The 25190-nt window shown below is 41.7% G+C and overlaps 1 protein-coding gene across 5 annotated transcripts in view; it reads right to left on the bottom strand.

Annotated features, from left to right (window-relative positions):
- Positions 1 to 25190, bottom strand: part of DOCK3 (dedicator of cytokinesis 3) — a 589066-nt gene that overhangs the window by 36654 nt on the left and 527222 nt on the right. For all 5 annotated transcript variants that reach the window (XM_078077688.1, XM_078077697.1, XM_078077693.1 and 2 more), the window contains exons 28-35: positions 18371 to 18465; positions 16141 to 16216; positions 15503 to 15603; positions 15181 to 15239; positions 12840 to 12988; positions 4560 to 4645; positions 2176 to 2202; positions 1944 to 2039 (exon numbers count right to left, since the gene is read on the bottom strand). In XM_078077688.1, the coding sequence (XP_077933814.1) occupies positions 1944 to 2039; positions 2176 to 2202; positions 4560 to 4645; positions 12840 to 12988; positions 15181 to 15239; positions 15503 to 15603; positions 16141 to 16216; positions 18371 to 18465 (689 nt within the window). The remainder of the gene's footprint in view (positions 1 to 1943; positions 2040 to 2175; positions 2203 to 4559; positions 4646 to 12839; positions 12989 to 15180; positions 15240 to 15502; positions 15604 to 16140; positions 16217 to 18370; positions 18466 to 25190) is intronic.

A 25190-nucleotide genomic window follows, 5' to 3' on the forward strand; every position in this document is an offset into this window, starting at 1 on the left:
AAGGTCCCTGTCCTCAGGGAGCCATTCTCTTCAATTGAATGAGTCAGAAAGGTGAAGAATGATCATCATCCAAGGTGACTGATGCTTTGAAAGAAGTATGTGCAAAGATCCAGGTAAGCTCCTATTTGGGAAAGCCTCCTTGATGGGGCTTGGTAGAAAGGCCCCTCTTGGGAGGACACAACATGTGGAGAAGCCTGAAGAGAAGGATGTGAGTGGTGACAACATGGATGAGGGGATAGGTCATGGCTCTTGAGTCAGATGTGGGTTCAGATCCTAGCAATGGCATTCCATACCAATGGTGTTTCTTCACTGATAAAAACAAGGATAACCCTTCAGGGCTGCATATGGGATTAGAGACAATGTTTGTAAAGCACAGAGCACGTGGTACATTTTTAATAGATAAGAGCCATCATAAGCATTGCGGTGTTTCCTTTTGCATTAACAAGGAGCAACGCTAGGAGGTTAGGGTGTGCACATGGCTAGTGGGGACTGTCAGGGGACAGGGCTGGAGAAGTGGGCAAAGCCCAGTTTATGAAGGGGCTTTGATGCCATGTGAAAGAGTATGAACTTTGTTTTTTAGGAACCATTCTTGAGACAAGAAATAGAAGAGAATGAGATTGGTTTTGGCCATGAGTTTGAGTTGTTTGTACAAGGTAGGTACAAAAATCAAACAGGCAGCTAGAACTAGGCGAAGAAATTAATTTCAGCTCTTTCTGGTAGGCCACAGTGAATAGAGCTGACCTTTAGTAAACGTTTCAGTGAGGGGGAAGTTATAGAATTTTGTCCACCCTTCTTCCCTGTCTGATGGCAGTTGCAGAAAAGGCTGGGGATGTGGCATGAGCAAAGGAGTCCACTATTCTAAAAGGGGTCCCCAAAAGGCCACTTGTGACCTCATAAGGCTCAGGAAAAATGGACTGAAACTCACACAAGCACAACTGTGCTACAGGAAAAGGGGATGCTTGAGACGTGAGCCCATTTCTCCGGAATTCCATTCCCATGCCTGGCTAGTGCACAGGACACCTGAGTCTTCTTTGCAAAGCACAAGTCTTGGCATAGCAGGACCCTCTATTCAGCAGCAGCCAGAGGTGGCCTAAACTCCCTCATTTCCTGCTACATAGGTGCTCTCTCTTGGCGTTTGCACATCTTATAGCACAGAGGAGACAACTATTGCTTGGCCATGGGTTCCCTCTGTCATTCTTCTTCATTCCCTAACCCTCTAGGCTCCTAAAAGGTACCCTTAGCCACCACATGAACTCTGCTGAGAGAATAAGCCTGCAATAGGGGCTTCACTGCCACTTCTGGAGTAATTCAAAAGCCATGATATGACAGAAGGCAAGACTTCATGAAAAAACTAATTTTACATGAACTCTCAGACTGAACACAGCATAAAGATCTCTGAGCTCACAGTCTGCTTCCTCTAATCTATTCATGACCAGGACCAAGGGACAGAAATAAGTAGACTTCAGGCAAAGAATAGAGGCATGGAAAAGTAGGGTCCCCAGTCCCTGGAAAAACCAACTGGAAGTCCAATAAAGTCCCACTTCTGCACCAGGTGACATTTCCCTGCCCACCTGCCATATGGCCCTCAGGAACATCTGCACAAAGGACCTACTGTTGTTTCCTGCATTGCTCTGCTGTGCCCATTCCTCTGATCCTTAACCTTTCTGGATGGAAAGTCAGATGGCTACATGTCCCTGGGATGCCCCCTGGGGGCACATATTATGAGGGATCCCAGGAAACCCTGGCCCACCCTTGGGAGAAGGCTCTTTCCTTCTCTTTCCTTGGCCATTGGTAGCTTCCTAATGATTGGTGATGGCACCCAAAACCAGAACAGTCCTCCCCCTAAAGGCCACATGGTCTCAATTTTAAGATCAGGGGATGTCCTTGCTGAGGAAAGTATCCTGATCAGAGAAGGTCAGGTAGGTAGGTGCCTGAGAAGATACCTGTAGTCAAGAAGGCGTTCCATGAGGCGGGTGACTGAGGTCACAAAGGAAATGCCGGTTTCACGCCATGTTTCTTGTTCAACCTTCTCCAGCAGGCTATCGGTAGGAGGGTAGGGGAAACAAACACAATATACAATTCATGAGCCTTCCCTGGGCACCAGACTGAGGTCCCAGAGCCCATGGGGCCTGTGATGGATCTGGAGACAGCAGACTTACCACACTGCAGTCTTACCTGGGGTAGGGCCCAAACAGCTGGGTTCTACTCCATGCAGCAGAAAGCAAAGACAAGGTGATTACTGAACTGGCAGGAACAGATGAGCATATTTTCCATTTTCCTGTGTAAGTTCCTAAGGATGCCAATGAACTGAGGAAGGGGTTTTAAAGCCCCAGCCCTTTAGGTGTATGCTGTGAGGTTGGTTCTGAAACAGCAGCTGAGTGAGAACCCTGAGGATGGACCTGGCTTTGCAGTTGGCCGTCGACCTCTATCACTGCTCAAGAGGCATCCTCAGCAAACATACAAACTAACCTTTCCACGTAAACCAAGAAAAAGGTTCCAACTAGTCTTGAGGTCCAGTAGGATAGGCAGTGAGTGAATCCAGGAGCTAGACCTAGTCATCTCCACTGTCAGGGGATGATTCCCTGTGAAACGTACTGGAGCCAGGAGCTAAATGCCTAGGTCCTTTTCTCATTTGCCAGCCCATGCTCCTGGTACCTCAGGGCAGCCTGTGGCTTCTCTGCCTTCTCACAGATCTCTCCTAGGGGATGATGACCTGGACTCTCTGCTTGCTCCAGTGATAAGCCCAGGCCCAGGTCTCACTCCCGATTCCTTTCTACACTGTCCCTCACTCCCTGAAAGTCGTGAAAGTCACCTGGAATGGCCGACCCAGCTAGAGGCCCAGCCTGGCTGCTGTTCATGCTGCCATGATGGTGATGGTCTTCTCCACACAGTGTGTGGCCTGAGCCGAGGCTTCTGGGAAAGTGAGGGGTTCCCACGTGACCCATGTTACTAGAGAGAGAAGGCAGCACCATTGCTCTGGCCTCTGAGCTGTGCGGATGAAGCCACTGTGTCAGTACTTCCCGAACTATTCTATAGAGCCCTGCTGTTCTGGAGGACTGAGAAAGGTGTCTGTGAGCAAACAAGCCTGGGAAGTGCTGGTCACACTCCCGTTGGAGAGATTTCACAACTTTCTTTGTATTGTAGGCTTTGAGAAGTCCTACAATACAGAGGCCTGTTCAATTTTAACTGAATCTTTTCTGAACTGATTAGCCCATGATCCACTTATTATCTTCCCCAAAACACAAATTGGGAAATGCTGCTCCATGGTTCTCAGCAACTTTCAGCTCTCAGACATGATTTAGAAGAGTTTATGAAACACTATTTGGTCAGGTAATTAGTAAATGCAAGTTATTTGTGTGCTTTTTCCTTTGCAGTAAAATCATCTGTTAGTGACTTAGGAAGAGATTTCTCTGCATTATTTCCACAATTAGAAACATCTTCAGCTAAAAGAACAATACTAAAGTATGGATTCATTTTCACAAATCATAATTATTTAAATTTCAAATAAATTCATATTTTATTGTGTGGCTCATCAAGGAACAGAGTGGGCAGGATATAGCATAAAGATTACCCCTCTTGAAATGGAAAGATCTGGGTCTTCCCCCCACAGACTTGCTTCTCACTGGTCATTCAACTGAGGGCAGGATAACACTTCCCTGAGCTCAGTTTTATCACCTCTATTCATGAGGATAATTTCTGCCCTGCCCACTTCACAGGTGTGTTGTGAGGATTAAGTAAGAAATGTCAAACACATTTTGTACACTGTAAAGTTCTAAGTAAATGTACAGTATTATTATTGGAAAAATACGTTAGAGGCTTGTCTTCAAAATGGCACTAAAAGAAAAATATTAAAGCTGGAAATAATGAGTAAGATGGGAAGGGACTCTATAGCTGTAAGAGTCTTAAGATTTTGTTCTTTAGGAAGATAAAATGTCCAACATCACTATTTATCTAGAAGGACCATGGTTCCCCTGAGTCCCTCCTTCGGACTTAGCCCCCTGTGGAAGTCCTGTAAGGTCTCTTGGCCTCCATCAGTTCAAGATAGAAGCTATGAATGGTGGACCTGGGAGAACCCCTGACATCATTCAGTACAACCACCTATTTCACAAACAGGGAAACTGACCTGGAGAGTGGGTACAACTTGTTAAAGTCACAATACCCATGGGTAGTGCTTTTTCCAAGCTGACTGTACCATCTTACAAACCAGGGATTTAACTTTTTTCCTCTTAGAAATGTCAACACTGAGCCCTCACTGAGTCCCCATGGGCTGTTTGCCCAACTGGATACAGTGCATGCTATGAAGACATAGGATGACCCTTTTCCTATCAGCAAATCTAAGCGCTCAGAGTTATCGCCTGTCTCTACCTCTTTACTCAACTATGGCAATCCCTGAGAGAGCTTGCTGCCATAATGCCATCTTCCTGTTGACTAGGAACGACCCAGGTCTCTCCTGATACCCACCCTCTGAAGCCTGCCCAGTGCGGGTTGCACCCCTACCCTTCATCATCCCACTTCACCCCCTCCCCCAGCGTGGGGTGCCAGGGGCTGAAACAGCTTACAGCAGGCCGAAGAGCTCCCTGTAGCTCTCGTCGCCTTTCCCTTCTGACACCATGCTGTCCAGCTTGTCAATCAGCTCGGCCTCCACCTAGAAGGAAACAGAGACTTCGTAAACCCAAGCTGACCTCAGAGGAAGGATGGGAAATCCAACTCCTGCCACAAGTGAGGATGGTGGGGAACTGGTTCCTGATTTTTTTCCTTGTACCAAATAAATCCTAGAGAAGGCAGGATCTCATCTACAGCACCAAGAAACCACCCTGCCTCTCCCGATTAAGAAGGCCTTCTACTCGAGTGGTTTAAATAAAAGTTGGAACTTACACACCTCAGATACTCTTTTCCCAGTCTAGGGGCAAAAGGCAAGGATTCCCTGGAAAGAAAAGTATTTTGGATCCAAAAAAGGCTTTTGTCAATTTTTTTTTCTTTTTTTTTTTTAAAGATTTTATTTATTTATTTGACAGGGAGAGACACAGCGAGAGAGGAATCACAAGCAGGGGGAGCGGGAGAGAGAGAAGCAGGCTTCCTGTGGAGCAGGGAGCCTGATGCGGGGTTCGATCCCAGGATGCTGGGATCATGACCTGAGCCGAAGGCAGACGCTTAACGACTGAGCCACCCAGGTGCCCCAATTTTTTTTTCTTAAAAAATGCTCATTCGAAAGAAATTGTGTGAGTAAAATACATTTGGTTAGAACTTTACCCTCCAGTCAGCCAGTCACAAAGGAAGCCTGCTGCAGGGCTAGTCCTCACTGTAATGGCTGACATGACTCTGAGCTGAGCAAGGTATGAGTCTTTCCTTCAGAGATTCTCCTTCAGGGTAAAATGCTCCACTGTTTGTCCCTAGAGGACCTAAAGAGCTGGGGCTGCTGCCTCTGCCACGGTCTCACCACTGGGGCCCTCGCATTTGTTACTGGACTCCTACACTGTGAGGAGAAAGACTGTACTCGTTCCTACCCCATGGATCTGCAAGGCAGTCAGCTGGGCTCAGCCACTTCTCTAATCAGCCTCCCTGGATTTATTCTGAGGTGAGAAAATAGTTGTAAGTGATGTGAGATAAAAATCTTTTAAACCCCTAATTAGCCTTTAAAATGTGGTACTGTAAAAAAAATGTCGTATTGTGGTATTATTTATACAGATACCTCACATAAACAAAAATGGCATGGCTGCTTTTAATGAGCTGTAACAGAAGCATTTTCTCACTTCACATAGGGCCAAAGAGTCCTAAGGCAATGAAGTAAAAAAAAAAAAAAATTATTGAATTAAGAAATTCATCAAAGGCAATTATGGCTTCTGAAATCCCTTCAGCAGAAAATGAGAATGGATGAATAAACACGGTCCTGTTTATAGTGGCCTGCTATGTGGCCAGGATGGAGACTGTCATACATTTACGTCTGGCCTGATGAGTCAGTGGCTTGAATATGCCTTTCAGAGAAAAGAGAAAATCTGAGACCAGGGGTCCTTAGGGATGGATGCCATTTGTCTTTCTCTGTGTGGTGAAGAGGCTTCAGCAGGGACTTGCCTGGGGTCATGTAAAATCAGGAAGAGCCAAGCCCAGAGGCCAAGGTCTCTCATTCTCAGTTCAAATCTTGTTTTGTCTTACTGGAGCAATCAGCTGGCCACAAGCCCCCCAGGGGAAGAAGAGTCTGTTATAACAAGGGATCTCTTTTCACACATGCAGGTACAGGTAGATTGTATTTTCCAGAACAGGGCAAAGGAGGGGAGGGGGCCTGGAGCAGCAGAAAATATAACAGTGCACACATGGGTGCAGCAGTTTCCTGGAGTTCTCAAAATGGGTCCCTGGGCCAGCAGTATCAGTCATCAGGGATGTCATTAGAAATGCAAATTCTCAGGGCACCTGGGTGGCTCAGTTGGTTACACGTCCGACTCTTGATTTTGGCTCAGGTCATGATCTCAGGCTCGTGAGATCAAGCCCCACTGAGTGTGGAGCCTGCTTAAGATTCTCTCCCTCCCTCTCCCTCTGCCCCTCCTTCCACTTGCACGCATTCATGCTCTCTCTCACTCTGTCAAATAAGTAAATAAATCTTAAAAAAAAAAAAATAGATGCAAATTCTCAGGCTCCAGTGGATCAGAAACTTGGGAAGGAGAGAAGCAATCTGTTTCAAACAAGCCCTCCAGGTAGTTCTGGTACCTAGTCAAGTGTTAGAACTTCTGTGTTAGGCAAAGGAGCTGGTGATCAAAGGCTATAGGGACATTACTTCATCAACTTCTGCAGTGCTGATAAAGGAAGAAGTTATTAGGAGAAACTGAGAAATCCAAAATATGGAATGCTGAAGATCAATGTATGCAAAACCAATGTATTTGAGTCAAATGAAATGCTAAGTTCTTCAAGTATATCGTGTCATAATTGGTAATATTGACAATTTCAGGTTTGCATAGTTACTTTTATACTATGGACCCAATATTCCTGAAGTGACAAGTGACACCTTGTTACTCATTCATTCAACAAACATCTGTCCTGTGACAACCAGTTGCCTACTTCAGAACAAGATATTTACCTCTCTCAGTCTATGTTTCCTCTCTTATGAAGCAGTAACAGAGGTTAACAGTCCTCTCTGGTATCCCTGTGCCCTAGCTCTTGGAAGTGTTCAATGAATGTTAGTTTTGATTTTAATCTCCATGAATCTAGCATGTCTCAGGTACCATTCTGGGTTCCCAAGAGCTAGCTCATCATCTGAAAGAAGAGGCAGGAACAACAGCTGACTCAGCTCAGCATGCTCAGTGCTTGGGACAGGGCACACAGAGAGGGTGGCCTGCAGTTTGAGACATCAGTGGACAGCAGCATTTTGAGAAGTGGTGTTGTAAAAACTTAAGGAAGGCTTTTTGCTCTTTGATCTAGCAATTATAGGTGAGAAGTTTACCTAAGCAAATAATTAAGAATGGATATGTCTTTTTGTAATTTTAACAACAAAAATCTGGAATGAACCTAGGTTTCTAAAACTAGGAGCCTGACTAAAACCATAGTGGTCTAAGCCATGCAGTGGAAGACTCTGTGGCCTTTAAACTGACAGCATAGTACCGAGGAGGATTAACTGGCAAGAAGAGACAGTGATGACAAGGTGCTACTAAAAAAGGGAGATTAAAAGTCAATATACACAATGGTCCCCGAAACCCCAATATACACAATGACTCCATTTTTTAACTTAAAAACCTCGATGTATGGAAAAAAAGTCTAAAAACGACATACCCTGCCCCCCCCCACCCAAGTTACTAGTATAGTAGGATTACGGATTAAATTTTTTCATTATAGAGCCCAGATATGGACCCTCAACTCTATGGTCAAATAATCTTCGACAAAGCAGGAAAAAATATGCAATGGAAACAAACTGAGGGTTTTAGAGGGAAGGGGGATGGGGGGATAGGTTTGCCCGGTGATGGGTATTAAGGAGGGCACATATTGCATAGAGCGCTGGGTGTTACATGAAAACAATGAATCATGGAACACTACATCAAAAACTAATGATGTACTGTATGGTGACTAACATAACATAGTAAAATAAAATTAAATTAAAAAATTTTTTTTTCATTATAGCTTAGTATAATTTTAATTTTTCTACATTAAATAACTACTGTTTTTATAATTAGAAGAAATAGTGTTAGTAGGTGGGAAGTAGGGGAATAGTTAACAGAGCCAAAGCTGTGGAAAGCACAATTGGAATCAAGACAAAAATGTCATTGAATTTTGGTGATTAGAAGGTTATGGGTGATCTTGAAGAGAGCAGCTTCAACAGAAGTGGGTACGTAATACACACTAGACTGGATGGATAGGAGGGTGGGAAGTGGAAAGGGGGGGATGCAAAGAGTAGACCACTCTTTTAAAATATCTGATAGGGAAGCAGCAGCAAGATTTTTCTAACCAGGGATAACAAGGTTTACATGACTTGCTAGATATCAATTATTCACAATAGTCTTTTTTGGGGGAGGGGGAGGGGCAGAAGGAGAGGGAGAGAGAATCCTTGAATCCTTTTTTTTTTTAAAGATTTTATTTATTTATTTGGCGGGGGAGAGCACTAGCAGGAGAAGGGGCAGAGGGAGAGGGAGAAGCAGATTCCCTGCTGAGCAGGGAGCCCAATGTGGGGCTTGATTCCAGGACCCTGAGATCGTGACCTGAGCTGAAGGCAGCCGCTTAACAACTGAGCCACCCAGGCTCCCCTGGAAAGAGAGAATCTTAAGCAGGCTCCACACCCAGCACATAGTCCGACATGGGGCTCAATCTCACAACCCTGAGATCATGACCTGAGCTGAAATCAAGAGTCAGACTTTTAACCGACTGAATCACTCAGGTGCCCCACGGCAGTCTTAATGAGGGAAAGAACATAGTTTAACAGCTGAGTCTTAAAGTGTGAGACAAATGAGTTCCAAGTTAGTGTTCCACAAAGGTAACCTTCTTTATTCAGTAGTAGTAATGGCCTAGCCCCTTTTTTAACAGACTCAGATGACCCATGGTGTAGTTCTGCAATGCCATCTACTTTCTGGTAACTAGGTTCTCTCATCAGGCAGTTGTGAATTTTGTACAATTAGAAGGCTGTGACAACACAGAAAAGCAACAGTTCTTTTCTGTTTAAAGCTATTATTTCCCAAAGAAATAAAGGCATTAGAGCTGCACACTCCAAAAAAGGATTCTTATGTTAAACTCTATTTACCCATGATAAAGAACATCTATAAAAAACCTAGAGCTAGCATCATACTTAATTGTGAAACACCAAATGCTCTCCCTGAAGATTAAGAGGAAAGCAAGGATGTCCACGCTCATCACTCTTATTTAACACCAGACCAGAGGTCCTAGACAGTGCAATAAGGTAAGAAAAAAAAAAAAAAAGGAGTGCCTGGGTGGCTCCTTCGGTTAAGTATCTGACTCTTGATTTCGGCTCAGGTCATGATCTCAGAGTTGTGAGATTGAGCCTTGCATTGGGCTCTGCACTGGGTGTGGAGCCTGTTTAAGATTCTCTCTCCCTTTCCCTCTGCCCCTACTACTTGCACCTGCACATACACTCTCTCTCTAAAAAAAAGGAAAGGAAAGGAAAGGAAAGGAAAGGAAAGGAAAGGAAAGGAAAGGAAAGGAAAGGAAAGGAAAGGAAAGAAGGGACATACAGATTAGAAAGGAAGAAATAAAACTGTCTCTGTTTGAAGGTGATAGGATTATTTAAATAGATAATCCCAGGGAATCTCCAAAAACCTTCTGGAACTAATAAGTGAGTTTGGCAAGGGTGTAGAAAATAATATTAGTATACAAAACAATTGTATTTCTATGTACTAGCAACAAATAACTAAAAAATAAAATTTAAAAATCAGAGTAATTTATAACAGCACCAAAAAATAGGAAATACATATAAATCTAACAACATGTACAAGATCTATATGCGGAAACTATAAAACATTAATGAAAGAAATAAAAGAATACCTAAAAAAATGGAGAGACATATTGCCTTCATGGACTAGAAGTATTAAGCATTACTAAGATATCAATTCTTTCCAATGTGATCTGTAAAATACAAAGCAATCTCAATCAAAATCCCAGCAGGAATTTCTGCAGATATTGACATGCTAATTCTGAGACTTAACAGAAAAAGGAACTAGAATAGCTAAGACAATATTGGGGAAAAGAAGAACAAATTTGGAGATTCACACCACTTGATTTTAAGACTAACTATAAAACTACCATAATCAAGACAGTGTGGTAATGGTAAGAGATAAGACATAGATGGAAAGACTAGTGAGTCCAGAAAGAGAACCTAACACATACGGTGAACTGATTTTTGACAAAAAATTGTATTTTTTTCAACAAAAGGTGTTGGACAACCATGTGGGAAAAAGAAAAAAAAAAGTCTCGACCCATACTTCACTTCTTATACAAATGTTACCTCAAAATAGCTAATAAATCTAAATATAAAATTATAAAACCTCTAGAAGAAACACAGGAGAAAAAATTTTGTGGTCCTGGGTTAGGCAAAGAGTTCTCAGATATGATCCCAAAAGCATGATCTATAGAAACTGGACTGCATAAGAATTAAAAATTTTTGTTCTGTGAAAGACACTGCTTGTGGTAAATGAGAAGACAAGCTAAGGACTGGGATGAAATATTTGTAAATCATATATTCAACAAAGGACTGACATCCAGAATATATAAAGAACCCTCAAAACTCAACAATAAAAAAACATAACTCAATTAAAAATGAACACAAGTTTTGCATAATCATTTCACCAAAGAAGATATAAAGATGGTAAACAAACACATTAAAAGATGCTCAACATCATTAATCATTAAAGAAATGGAAATTAAAATTACCATGATATACAACTATTATACCTATTAGAATGGCTAAAATAGGGGCACGTGGGTGGCTCAGTTGGTTAACTCTTGGTTTCAGCTCAGGTCATGATCTCCGGGTCCTGGGATTGAGCCCTGCGTCAGGCTCTGCACTCATCAGGGAGTCTGCTTGAGGATTCACTCTCTCCCCCTCTCCCTCTGCCTCTCTTCCCACTTGTGCTCTCCCTCTCTCTCTCTTTCTCTCTCTCAAATAAATAAATAAATCTTAAAAAAAAAAGTGGCTAAAATAAACACGTAAAGAGATGATATCGAATTCTGGTGAGCATATGGATCAACTATAACTCTCATACAATGCTGTTGGGACTTCAAAATGGTATTGCCACGGGCGCCTGGGTGGCTCAGTTGGTTAAGCGACTGCCTTCGGCTCAGGTCATGATCCTGGAGTCCCTGGATTGAGTCCCGCATCGGGCTCCCTGCTTGGCGGAGAGTCTGCTTCTCCCTCTGACCCTAACCCCTCTCTTATGCTCTCTCTCATTCTCTCTCTCTCAAATAAATAAATAAATAAAATCTTTAAAAAAAAAAAACAAAATGGTATTGCCACTTTGGAATAAAATTTGATAGCACCTTAGAAAGTTAAACATACATTTACCACGATATCCAGCAATTCTATTCCTAGATATTTACCTAAGAAAAATGAAAGTTTATATTCATAGAAAAATCTGTAAAGAAATGTTTGTTAGCAGCTTTATTCATAATCAACAAAAAGTGGAAATAATGCAAATGTCTTTCAAATGGTGAATAAACTGCAATGGAATACTACTCAGCCATAGAAAAACTGACACATGCAACAGCATGGATGAATCTCTCGATGGCATGCTGAGTGAGAGAAGCCAGTCTCAAAAGGCTACAGTCTACATGATTCCATGCACATAACATTCTGGAAAAGGCCCACCTACAGTGGTGGAGAATAGATCAATGGTTGCCATAGATTAAAGATGGGGGAAAGTTTGACTACAAAAAGGTAGCAAGATGGAATTTTTAGGAATTTAGAATAGTGGTGGTTACATGACTATGTGTTTGCCAAAATTTACAGAATTGTAAATCACAAAGAATGAATTTTACTCTATAAATTTAAAAATAAATAAATAATAATTTAAGAATTACTGTTTGCCCGGTCTGCTCCTCACTGTTATAGTCACTCACTTTAAGATCACTGGCTCATCCCAGAGTCACAGGGTTGGGAGGGAGCTTAGTGGGGAACTGGTACAGTCCCCAACCCAGTACAGAAATTTCCTAGAGGCCTCCTGGGAGTGTCTGAGAATCACCAGTAAAGAGGAACTCCCCATCCCCTAAAGCAGGCCAGCTACATTGGACAGTTCCTATTGCTAGCAAGTAATTTCTTTTACTAGCTAAAATCACCTGATCCCTATTGATCTCTATTGATCCTAGTCCTGTTCTCTGGAGCTACACATAGAAAGGCAGGGGTCATCTCCTCTACCTTAGAGGTAGCAGAAGATTTGCACAGAGGCACAGCTTGAAGCTATTTAGTCAGAAGCTAAAGTCTTATATCTCCTGGACCCACCCCTCCGTGCAGGAGTCTGTGAAATTCTGGGCTACCCTGAGCCATGAGAAGTCATCTGGTCTTGGTTCTAGTCCTAGAAATGCCTGGACCACACACCAGAGAGGAAGGGCAATATGCTCCTAGGGCCCTCTCCTGAATGAAGCTGGGAGGTTATAGTCTCAAGCCATTCTTTCCTCGAACAGAAAGTTCTAAGATGTTCCATTCCTTTCCTCTGATTCTTTTCTGACCTCTAACTTCATAAAGAAAATCTACAAATCAATTCTGGCTGGCAAGTAAGGGAAAACCCTTGAACAGGATTCAAGATGGCCAAGCTACAGCCCATTCCCACTGAAACCACAGTCTGGCCATTTGGATCAGCTGCCTGGGCAGAAGGGGTCCATCCAGAGGAGAGCACCCTGAACACTGCCAGGTGTTGTCTTACCTGTTTGAAGTTGCCATTTTTCCTCTGCTCCCAGTCCATCATGTCATGAAAGATGGGAATCATGATATTCCGCACTTCTGGCTGTGGGACCAGTGTCACACCCAGAAAAGGACCAATCATTCCCGGAATAAAGTGGATCTTATGTTCACCTGAACAACAAAACCCAATAGATATTAATTTATGCTTTTTTAGCTCCTTCTATGGAAGCTTCCCATGTGGGGCCACAGTACATACTTTCAAATGCCCTGGAAGCAACTGAGAACAAAGCAAGCTCTCCACTATGGCTTTCTGAGATACTCTTTTTCTTGGCTTTTTAGAGTTCATAGATGAAACTGGCCCAGCCCAGCTAAAACAAATGTTCAACAGGCAAAAACTACCTTTTCAAAGAATTTATGGGAGGTGCAGCAAACTACCTGAAAATCATTCCAAAGTCAAGGAACAGAGTTTACTACTTTAGGCAGAATAGGATTTCTGAGTAACCCTATAGGTTCAGATTGTCCTGTTCAGTGTTGATTTAGCAAGGAAAATCCATATATTTCTGCTTAAACACAATGCCCTATCCCTGGGCAGAGGAATTTAAGTGGTAAGATGTTCACAGCCCCTGGTCCAGCAGCTAGAGGCCTGAAGTTCATGAGCCTCTTCACTGCCTGTGCTCTTGTGTGCCCAAGAGGCCTCCTCCTGAGTTAGCAGGAGCCTTCTGCACAGCCCTTCTAGGACAGAATGGTTTGGGGACTCTGTCTGTACTCCTCCCCATCCCTGCCCCTTGTCTTCACATTGCACTTCTGATGGCGGCACTACATCTACTCAGACCAGCTCAGCACATCCTCCAACGTTCTCATAAGGCCTTTCCATGGCAAGTGGGTGGTGCAGGTTTCCCTGTGACTGGCCTGAGATATGGGGCATGTTCCCAGAAGGCAGGATCAGTCCTGAGGACTGTGGGACAGAACTTTTCCTTGCAGTGGTGAAACGGAGTGAGCCATCTTTTAGAGATCTGCTTTCAGTCCTTCGGAGACTATAAAGGAGAAAAAGTATGGGCCTGTGTAATGACTGCTACAGCCAAGTAAAGTCAGTTCTTGAGGACTAGAAAATGCCATTTCCACACACACACACAAAAAAGAGGCAGGAATGGCTTTATCAGGCAAACTTGGCGTCTTTTTTATTTCTTCCATCGTGAAAGCAAATGTTAGCCCTGAGGCTGACTCTACATATTCCAATCTTGGTATTTGGTACAGTTTGTAAGTACCTTGTGTTCTTGGGAATTTCAGAGTCAAGTTTAGGGTTAAAGTCTATACCCTGACTATGCTGGTTGCAGGGTGTAGGAGTACTGAAGCTGGAAAGCCTGCTTGGTAAAATGTATCCCTTCTCATGGAGAGAAGCCCTAGTGTTCACTGGCAGGAATACCTCATACCTTGTCTGCTGCTTCCAGGGTTAGTGATTGAGATGGTTAATGGAGGATTCTAAGATTTTATAACCATCATTCCTAAGGCCTCAGAGTCATGAGCTCAGTTGAAAAGAGTAATAGCTAGGAAGAGTAACGGCTTTTCTAGCATCCTGAGAGGCCACTTAGAAGCCTATAGTACCAAAGGATGACTCTCCTAGTCACCAGGGCAATCCAAGGATTCTACCAAGCACTCGGACAATTTCAGATCAAAAGCACTGGATGTTAGAGAAGCTGCTGAACGAAAGGGAGCTAAAATCAATTTCACCTAGGGGCTGTACTTCCCTTCTTGCATGCAATCCTCATGCATTTGGTGTGAGAAACCTGATCTGCGTGGTCTGAATACCAGAGACCCAAAAAGTGTTCCAATATTTATGAAAATATTGCTCATGTGCTGAATATCTCCAAGTTCTCTGCTTCTGTACACTTACCACGATGAACACTGAATAATGTATAGAATTGCTGAATCACTATATTGTACACTTGAAACTAATATAACACTGTATGATAACTATATTGGAATTAAAATTAAAAAAAGATCTATGCTTCTGAACCCGCAACATCTGCACTGGGACATGAAGAGCACAGAAGATCTTACCGGCATGAGTTCTTAAGCCGGGAACAACTCCTAGAGCCTTTATATTCTTCTCCTTTTGACTTTAGTTCTCAAAAAAGGGGGTGTGCATATGTGTTACTGGGGTCTTGCTTCTCAGCCTAAGTCTCCCTGCCAAGAGTTCTGTGCACATGTGCTGTACCAGCTGGCTGAGGTGTTACGTTAAAGATATGTAAAGGTCTCTTGGGTCTGAATTAACATCCATAAAACCTGGGAGAAGTTATTAGTCTTGTCACTTTTTATTTGGCTTTGCAATATGTGGAAGGGAAAGATAGGGAGAAAAGACCTACCCAAATTCTGCCACATGCTGAACAGTTCATAAGCCATCATCACACGCATGTCCCCATACCTAGAAATAGTAACACAGAAGTCAGCTTTCAGTGGGAGAAAGTTCAGGAAGGCAGGGCTACAAACCCAGTAAGGTTAGCCCTTCAGCTCTGTTTCTAATGCTTCCCCCCAAACTAAGCCATTTGGCTCTCAACTGAACTCTCACACTTGGCTCCTTGGGAAGCTACTCAGTGAGAACCTTGTGGACTTCTGAGGAGCCTCTCACTGAAACATAACCCCATCTGGGCATGTGGTAGGGAGGTGAAGAAGAGACATATGTCTTACTTATCTAGAATCTTCTTCCTCTTGGCTGAAGTGATGATTTCTAGCTGAAGGCTTGGCTGATTTATGAACAGAACTGCCAGGCTAAAATAAGAATTCCACACCTAGAGAGACAGAGAAAGAGAAAACATGTGACAGCCTGAGTCCTTAACCCTGCAGAGAGATTCTAAATATATGGATGTAGCACAGAATTCATTTCACAATTTTAAGATCTTGATTTTTTTTCCTTTTTAAGTATCTTTGCAAACAGAACTTTTTTTTTTTTTTCCTTTCTTGACTCCTTGAAACCCATAGTGTTGATTCTGGCCTAGAAAGCCTACTCCCGGATGTCTGGCTCCCAGCACCTCCAACAGGGGCGCTCTTAGGTTATATCCTAGTCACTATCAAACTTGGAAGTGGTTCAATACTATGAACATATTAATAAAGCAAAAACCAGTGAGCTTGCCCCAGCTCCCAGCCACCCATCTGATACCTAGCTGAGTTCTTCTCTAATTCCTGACCTGAAAAATTGTGAGCAAAATAAAATGGTTGTTTTTAGTAAACAAAACAAAACAAAAAAACCCCCAGAAACAAAACAGTGAGCTTGTTTTTTGGCTTTCTAGTGTATTACAAAGACAGTGATGGATTTCAGGAGCTCCTACCTTAAAGTCAAAGTCTGTCTCTGTGAAATTCTTGTGCAGTGCGGAAGACAGGTACTGGACAGTAGTGACTATAATACTGCAGTAAGGGAACAAGGCATTGGTTGGTGGGGTTAATGGCATCCTACAGCTTAGCATCTACGACCTATGAGTAAACGTCTTGAGTACAACTTTCTCTAATGTAACATCTGACTATAAAGGAAAGGAATAGATGGCACAAACCTCACAGAAAACTGATCTTGGAGAAATGCCCCACAGTAGGCAGTACACCATAGAACATCAGTGGGTTCTAGGCCCAGCTCTGCCATTACCTGGCCTTGGCACAACTGCTGTCTAGGCCCCAGTTTCCCTGCCTATAACAGGGGGTGGGGGGAATTAGTTGGCTCTTTAAGATTTCTTCTAGTTCAAAGAGTGATTCTAGTATTTTGAGAACTTCTGGGTAGTGAAGGTACGACTACCAGAGGACTTACAGTATAATTTTATTATTTCCTTGATTATAAGGGTTTATAATGATTAAATCCCTACTGCTGTCACATGCTATTATTTTTATCTATAAGTTATTTGTTTTCAGCCTTTGGTCTAGAATATCACTCTCAGTTCTAGCCTGGGTACATATAAGGAACAATGGGAGGCTGGCTTGCTGGAGCCGAGGGCACAGGTTAAAGTAGAAAGGAAATGAAGTGGGACAGGCAGGTAAGGGTTTGATTACAGAGGGCCTTGGTGCCTGGCAAAGGAGCTTTTGTCTAACACTGAGTGCCCTGTCTTTGGTGCAGAAGAGGGGCAAGGCAAAAACAGTGCATTAGAGAGACTAGTCCACTGGCACAGGAGGTGACAAATTTGAAAGGTACAAGCCTTAAAAGAAGAGGCTGTTCCTGTAGGATGGGCTGAGGGCCCTGAAGTACTCAGACGAGAGCTAAGAGATAGAAACAAGAGGGAAGGACACCTGGGTGGCTCAGTCGGTTAAGCATCTGCCTTCTGCTCAGGTCATGATCACAGGGTCTTGGGATCAAGTCCCACATTGCGCTCCCTGCTCAGCGGGGAGCCTGCTTCTCCCTTTCCTCCCCGCTTGTGCTCTCTCTCGCTATCTCTGTCGTTATCTCTGTCTCTCTCTCTCAAATAAATAAATAAAATCTTAAAAAAGAAACAAGAGGGAGTCAAATGGAAAATCCACTAATAGAGAAAAAACATGTGCAACTTTGGTTATAACCATTTTCTGTTCTGTATAAAATGTTTGCAGTTTTGAAAAAGAAAAAAGTGCCCTATAAAAGGTACAAAGTGGAACCATGCTGATACCTTGCTAATATATCTAACATAGATAATATCACTACATTCTGCATAATGCCAACAAAAAAGCAGATCAGGGCGCCTGGGTGCCTCAGTTAAGGGTCAGACTCTTGATTTCAGCTCAGGTCATGATCTCAGGGTTTTGAGATCGAGCCCCGCACTGGGTTCTGTGCTGGGTGTGGAGTTGGCTTGGGATTCTCTCTCTCTCCCTCTGCCCCTCCTCCCCTGCTCTCTCTCCCTCAAAAAAAGAAAAGAAAGCAGATCAGTGGGAGAAGGCAGCAGGCTAGAGAGTGGAGGCCAAGTGGCCTTCTCCCGAGTGGAGGGAGACCAGATGAGCCAGCACCTTACCACCTGCACTACTTGTCTGGTTTGCCAATTAGAAGCACAGGCTAGAAATATGAATGGAAGAGACAATCTGGGGGCAGTCTAAGAGTGAATTCTGTTGCTGGAGTCAGAAGTGGTCAGAGCCTTACAGCCAGGTCTTGGGTGGATAATTAGCACTAGCTGTGGGAGGCAGGCAGTGTCTGGCAGACAACAGAAATCAAATCAAGAGGAGGGCTTGGGATAACTGCCTGAAACTAGACAGCAACAGAGGCCAGTGGTCCATGGAACAGGCCTCCCTCAAGGAGAAGACTTCTCTGGGTATTATGATTTCACATCTTTACCTTCCTTTTCTATCCTTACCATGACATCTCTGCCAGGCACTTAAGACTCCATTTTGAACTATCTTTAACACTTTCTTCATCTTGAACTTATGGTAAATGGTCAAGTCCTACTGATTGTGCCTCCAAACATTTTTCAAATTTACCCTGTCTTTTCTGTCCCCATGGCCTTGGCAACGATCTCTGTCTTGCTTTCTCTCTCTGCCACACAAACACACACTCCCTCTCTCTCTCCTTAGTCTGAGAATAGCTCTGTTGATGCTGGTGCAGGGCCCTTCCACACTCACTTGCTTGTAAGAAGTCTCATCACCATCCAGTCCCGAGGGAAGACACTCATCTTCATTAGGTTCCGGAACACACAGAAAATCTTCAGCAGGAATTCCTGATCCAGCAGGAAAATCTGATGTGAGATACCACCACTACCACTACAGCACGCATGTCCTTAACAGGGCTCTCCTGACTTCCAGACCATGAGAACGGAGAGGACTAGTGGGTTAGATTCCGGTTCCCTCTGTGAGTTATTTTCTTTTAGAGGCCTGTATGAGAGTGAGATCGAGGCACTCTCTCAGGCCAGGTGGGAGCAGACCCAAACTGGGTAGAACAGAGGCAGCTCTGCACCCTGAGCCTGGTGCCTAAAGCCCAAAGTGTTCGGAAGGCTAGAGTCCAGCAGAACTGGTATCCAACTGGGTCTGTGGGTCTCATTATTTGAGCCATGGCCCTTGAGCACTTGACTATAAGAACCTGCTTTTTGGGGGATGCCTGGGTGGCTCAGTTGTTTAAGTGCCCGACTCTTGATTTTTGGCTCAGGTCATGATTTCAGGGTCCTGAGATTGAGCTCTGCACACAGCGTGGTGTCTGCTTCTCTCCCTCTCTCTCTCCCTCTGCCCCTCCCTGCCCCCCCCCGCTTACATTCTCTCTCTCTCTCTAAAATAAATAAATAAAATCTTAAAAAGAACCTGCTCTCTTGAATATTAAGAACACATTGACAGGAGAAGCATTTTAGGAACGGCAGAGTAAAGACCTCCAAAATGTGCTCCTCTATGAAAGTAATGAGAACACTGGCAAAGCAGGTTAAGCAAAGACTTGCAACAATCCAAGGAGTGTTATTCAAGAAAAATGGTTGAATCTCAGTAGAACGGTGAAAGTTGTTGCACTTTAGCTTGTCCCATTCCTGTCCCATTCCTCTTCCTACCTCCATGGTATATCCTTGGAAACAAGCAACCGTAGAACCACAGTGGTAGTGAGCTCCTGAAAAAGTGCCACCCCCCCAAATTGCTACTTTTCTATCTGTCTGGCAGCAACCTGGGAAATCCCCATTCAGAGGGCTTCCCTGATCTGACCCAGAGCTCACTCAGTGAGAAGAGCCTTTTACCTAGGGCATATATGGAAAAAAATCAGCCATAATAATTTAATATCCAAGTTGCTTGAAGCAGCCATGTCATTAGGGCATTAAGAAAATTGCCAAAAGACTTAAAAGAAAAATCTGGGGAATGAAATACCTATAGGGGACTTTGAAAAGCTCTGAAATATTCCTGGGAACCTAGAAGTCCACACACATGTTCAGGGCTGTACATATTCCCAGGAAAGACCTGAGAAGCCTAATCTCTTGCTCTGGCTGACTTTGAGGCTCTGTGTGAAGCAGGAAGTGAAGGCTAAGGCAGTAATGTAAACGGTTGGAGCATTGAAGGTGAGTCCCAACACACACATACAGATACTTAGCAAAGTATCAAAGACTTATGACTTAAGGCATTTCAGGAAATTTCTGTCCAGGTACTAGCTGACCACTAAGATGAAGACCTCAGTGGCTGCACACAACAAAGTATACAGACATTAAAGAATTAGTCCAAGAAAGTCACTAAATAAGCTAGCAAACTGATATCAATAACAACAACAAAACAACAAAAAGCAACAACAACCACCCCTGGGATGTGGTAGGGGATCTGATTTCAAGAGTTGCCACATTATTTAAATTATCTAGTTTCTAACAAAAAAATTATAATATGTGAAATCAAACATGAAAGTATGACCCATACACAGAAAAAAGAGAAGTCAACAGAAACTTTACCTGAAGTAGCTCAAATGTTGGACTTACTAGGAAAAGACTTTAAATCAGCTGTTATAATATGCTCACAGAACTAAAGGAAACCATGCCTAAAGAATTAAAAGAAAGTACAAGAACAATATCTCACCAAATAGAGAATATCAATAAAATAGACAGAAATTATTTTAAAAGCATCAAATAGAAATTTTAGAATTTAAAAGTACCATAACTGAAATGTAAATTTTGCTAGAAGGGCTCAACAGCAGATTTGAACTGACAGAAGAAAGAATCAGCAAATTTAAAAGATATGTCAATTGAGATTATCCAGAGGAACAGAAAGAAAATGAAGAAAAACAGAGCATGTGGGATACCACCAATTGTAAAAACATACAAATAATAGGAATGTCAGGAAGAGATGAGAGAAAAAGAGGAAGAGATTTTGAATAAATATTTGAAGAAATATTTTAAAAACTTCCCAAATTTGATGGAAAAAACCCTTTAATCTACATATCCAAACAGCTCAATGAACTCCAAACGGGATAAAATCAAAGAGATTTATATACAGAGATATCATAGTCAAATGTCAAATGCAAAAACAGAGAATCTTTAAAACAAGAAGAGAAAAAAATTTTATCATGTACAAATGATTCTCAATAATAATAGGTAACTTATGAACAGATATGATGGAGGCCAGAGGCAGTGGAATGACATATTCAAAGTACTGAAATAATGTCAACCAAGAATCTTAAGTCTAGCAAAGCTATCGTTCAAAAATGAAGAAGAAGTTAAAACATTCTCAGATTAAAAAAAAAAAAAAGCTGTGAGAATTTGTTATTAGTAGAGCTACCCTAAAAGAAATACTAAAGGGAGTCTCTCAGACTTAACTAAAAAGACACTAGACAGTAACTTGAATCCATATGAAGAAATAAAAAGCACTAGGAAAAGTGACTATATAGGTAAATATAAAAGACAGTATATATGTTAAATTTGTAACTCTTTTCCTATTTGATTTACAAGGCAACTGCATAAAGCAATAATTATAAAACCATGTTGAGATTATAATGTATAAATATGTAATTTATAAGACAGTAACAGCACAAAAAAGAAGAAAGAATTGGAGCTTTATTGGAGTGAAGTTTTTGTATACTATTAAAGTGAACCTGATAGATTGAGATGTTAATTGTAATTCCCAGGGCAACCACTAAGAAAATAACTTTAAAAATATGCTAAAAGAACCCTCAGTTTGTTTCCCGGAGTCCATAGTCTTGGGTTCTAGAGGGGAGGGGGGTGGGGGGATGGGTTAGCCTGGTGATGGGTATTAAAGAGGGCATGTACTGAATGGAGCACTGGGTGTTATGCGCAAACAATGAATCATGGAACACTACATCAAAAACTAATGATGTAATGTATGGTGATTAATATAACATAATAAAATAAAATAAAAAATATGTAAAAAAATACGCTAAAAGAAACAATGAAGGAATTAAAATGGCACACTAAAAATATTTAACATAAAAGAAGGCAGAAATGGAGGAGGAGAGGAACAAAGAAGATATAAGACAGATATAAAACAAATAGCAAAATGACAGGTGTAAATCCTTTTTGATAATTACAGTAAATGTAAGCAGACTAAACATTCTAATCAAAAGGCAAAGATGGGAAGATGGATAAAAATAAACATAATCTAATTATACGTGGTCTACAAGATACATATTTTAGATTCAAAGACATAAACTCAAAAGTAAAAGGATAGGAGATATATACAATGACATAAAGATATACTACTGTTTCCTTCTAAGAGGTTTATAGTTTAGCTCTTACATTTAGGTCTATGATCCCTTTCCAGTTGATTTTTTTTATACGGTCTTGCTAGTGCCAAGAAATAGAATTGATTTTTGTATGTTAATTATGTATCCTGCAACTTTGCTGAACTTGTTTCTAACTTCTCTGATAGTGTTTTTATGGATGTCTTAGGATTTTCTGTATACAAAATCATGCCATCTGAGGATAGAGATAGTTCTACTTCTTCCTTTCCAAACTTGTGCCAAATAGCTCCAGCTAGATCCTCCAGTATAATGAATATAAGTGGTTAGAGCAGATGTCTTTCTCTTGTTCCTGACCTTAAGAGGAAAGCATTCAGTCTTTTGTTATTAAGTATGATGTTAGCTGTGGGTTTTTCATAGATGCCTTTTGTCAGTCTGAAGAAATTCCCTTCTACTTCTAGTTTGTTGAATGATTTTATCATGAAAGTTTGGTGGATTTTTAAAAAATGATCTTTTTACATCCATTATGATGATCCTGTTTTTGTCCTTTATCCTATTTAACGGTGTATTACATTGATTGATTACCATATGTTAAGCCAACCTTGCATTTCTGGAATCAATCCCACATGTTCATGGTGTATACTTCTTTTAGTATGTTCCTGGATTCAGTTTGCTAGTATGCTGCTAAAGGTTTCTGCACTTACATTTATAAGGGGTATTGGTCTATAGTTTGCTTTTCTTGTAATGTCTGCCTTTGGTTTTCATGTCAGCGTACTACTGACCTCATAAAATGAGTTGGGAAGTGTTCCTGCTTCTTCCATTTTTCATAAGAGCTCGTGAAGGATTGGTATTAATTCTTCTTTAAAAATTTGGTAGAATGCACCAATTAAGCCATCTGGTCTTTGGCTTTTCTTTGTGGGAAGTTATAAATTATTAACTTGATCTTGTTAATTTGTGATAAGTCTTTCAAGATGGATATAATCAGAGACACTGAATTGTACAGTTTAAAAGTGTAAATTTTATGGTATGCAAATTATATCTCAATAATGCTGTCATAAAAAAAGAATAAATGTGCCGAACTCTATATTTGGTGTGGTGGACTGCATATGTTCCCTCATGTCTGTTTCAGCTCAAATCCTCTAAAATGACAGTAAAGAAATATATATGCCCACAGAGACAAAGGAAACAGGAAATAAGAACACAGTAATCAGAAGAGGTGAATACATCTTGAAAGCCTTTGTGGTAACTGACTTAATATACTCGAGAAAGACGACAGCCAAGAGCCTTTGGAAGTGACAGCAATAGGAAGCAAGAATCTCAGAAACTGTAGGTATCACCAGGTACCTCTGTGGGACTGGGATATGAAGGCTAAAAACAGAAAGATTGATTTACAGTCTCCCCAAGATCTCTTCTGCCATCTCATGTCCCTAGGTGACCAGACTTTTACCATCCTGTCAGAAGACTGAGGGCTGCTCTCTGGAGTAGTTATTCACTGAGGATCTGTTCTCAAGGATACAGCAACAGCTAAGGGCTGAGATGCCAAAATGAAAACAGGCACTGAGAGAAAGTTCACCTGCTGAACTGGAAGGTTCCCAGTCCCTTTTTGCTATTTGGTTCCCAAAATATTGGTGGGCTACTCCATTCCTAGGAAGGGAAAAGGATTCTTGTCTCAGGAAATAGATAAGTCCAAGAGAGCAGACCAGTAAATACAGGAATTAGAGGACATTCTGACCAAATGACCAGACCCTCTTCAGTCAGCTACGGCAAGCCTGCTGGAGACAAAGCCTGCACACACACAGAGCTTCTCATTAGCACCAGAGCACCTCACTTTTAGACACAGACTGACATCCAAAAGTCTCTACATATAGGAGGAAAGTCTCTAACATGAAAGTTAGAGACTGAAACAAATAAAACCAGGGCAAGTTTCCAGGAAAAGAAAAAGTGATCTGACAGTATCTGGCAGATCTGACCTTGAGGAAAGCTGGAAGAAGAGGACGTTTATTACAGAGAGGGAGTAGGAAATCCTCGCCACATTTGAAAACCAAAAGAAAAAAAAACAAGTGAATAACAAAAGAGGCAAATAATTCCAGGAAAAAACAAAAAGTTTTATAAGAAAGGAAGTGTAACAGCATAGCAGCTGGCTCACCACAGTACTTAACTAGCTGTAATAAAGAGTCAACTACTGATTTAAACAAAAACGTATGCAAGCTATATTGGAAGAATGAGAGGAAAGACGTGTGTGTGAGAGAGAGGAGAGTGACCCTTGTTTTCCATGGGAACAAGAAAATAGATAATAACTACCATTAAAATTTAAAATGGCAGTAGAAGCTTAAAGAACAGCAGAAGAGTTCAAAGTGAATGCTTTTGGGGAATAGAAACTGGACACGGGTCAGGTTGAACCAGGAAACTACCATTTTATGTTACGAGCTTTGTAATGTGCTTTGGCTTTTAAGATTATGTATACATATACACTGTATATTAACTACACTGGAATTAAAAATTTAAAAACCCATAAAGTTCTGGGTATAGTGCTTGCACATAGCAGGCTTTCAATAAATGAATAATAAATTTAAAATTAAAAAATGTGTACATATTGCTGTTATAAAAATAAAATTTTAATTAAAAAGTAAGAGAATGATGTCAGCCTGAGCTTCTGACTGCGAATCAGTTAGTAGAACACACAAAGGACGAAAATGATCTAGAACAGCCAACCCTGGATTTTCAGGCTCTATACCCCAGCTCAAGCACTGCTTTGGTCTCTGGCTAACTTTTGGTTCACTTCAAGGGCTGTCAATTCACCCCTCCAAGAAGATAGGCTGACCTTACTGCAATGAGTTAATGACAACAATCTGCAGAGATCTATGTCTAGGGAAAGGCAGGCAAGATCAGATAGTAGAAAGTGACACCTAATACTAACTGCTACAGTATGATTAATAAAGGTCATACAAATGAATAACAGTGCAATGCATTACTATGAAATTCAAATGACTTGGTTCTGAATGGAGGCAGAGCATACAACTAAAATCTGCAATAGTTTGTTTATCCAGGGATGAACTGAGTAGCACATTCTAAGGCAAAAACACAAGCCCCAGCAGTTTGTCAGCAGCTGATACCATATGAAGCTTGGCAATGCTCTTCTGTTGTGTGGATCATGGGCCCATTTCTCTACACCATCTCCCCCAGTGGTCTGGATCCAGAATCTGGTCGTCAATGTGCAGTACTCACTTTTGCTTTCTACAGGTCACTTCCAGAAATACATTTTAATGAAGAAAAGTCTTCACCATTATTATAACTATAGTTATT

This window comes from Halichoerus grypus, chromosome 1 (assembly GCF_964656455.1).
Source record: "Halichoerus grypus chromosome 1, mHalGry1.hap1.1, whole genome shotgun sequence".
Classification (NCBI taxonomy): Eukaryota; Metazoa; Chordata; class Mammalia; order Carnivora; family Phocidae; genus Halichoerus; species Halichoerus grypus.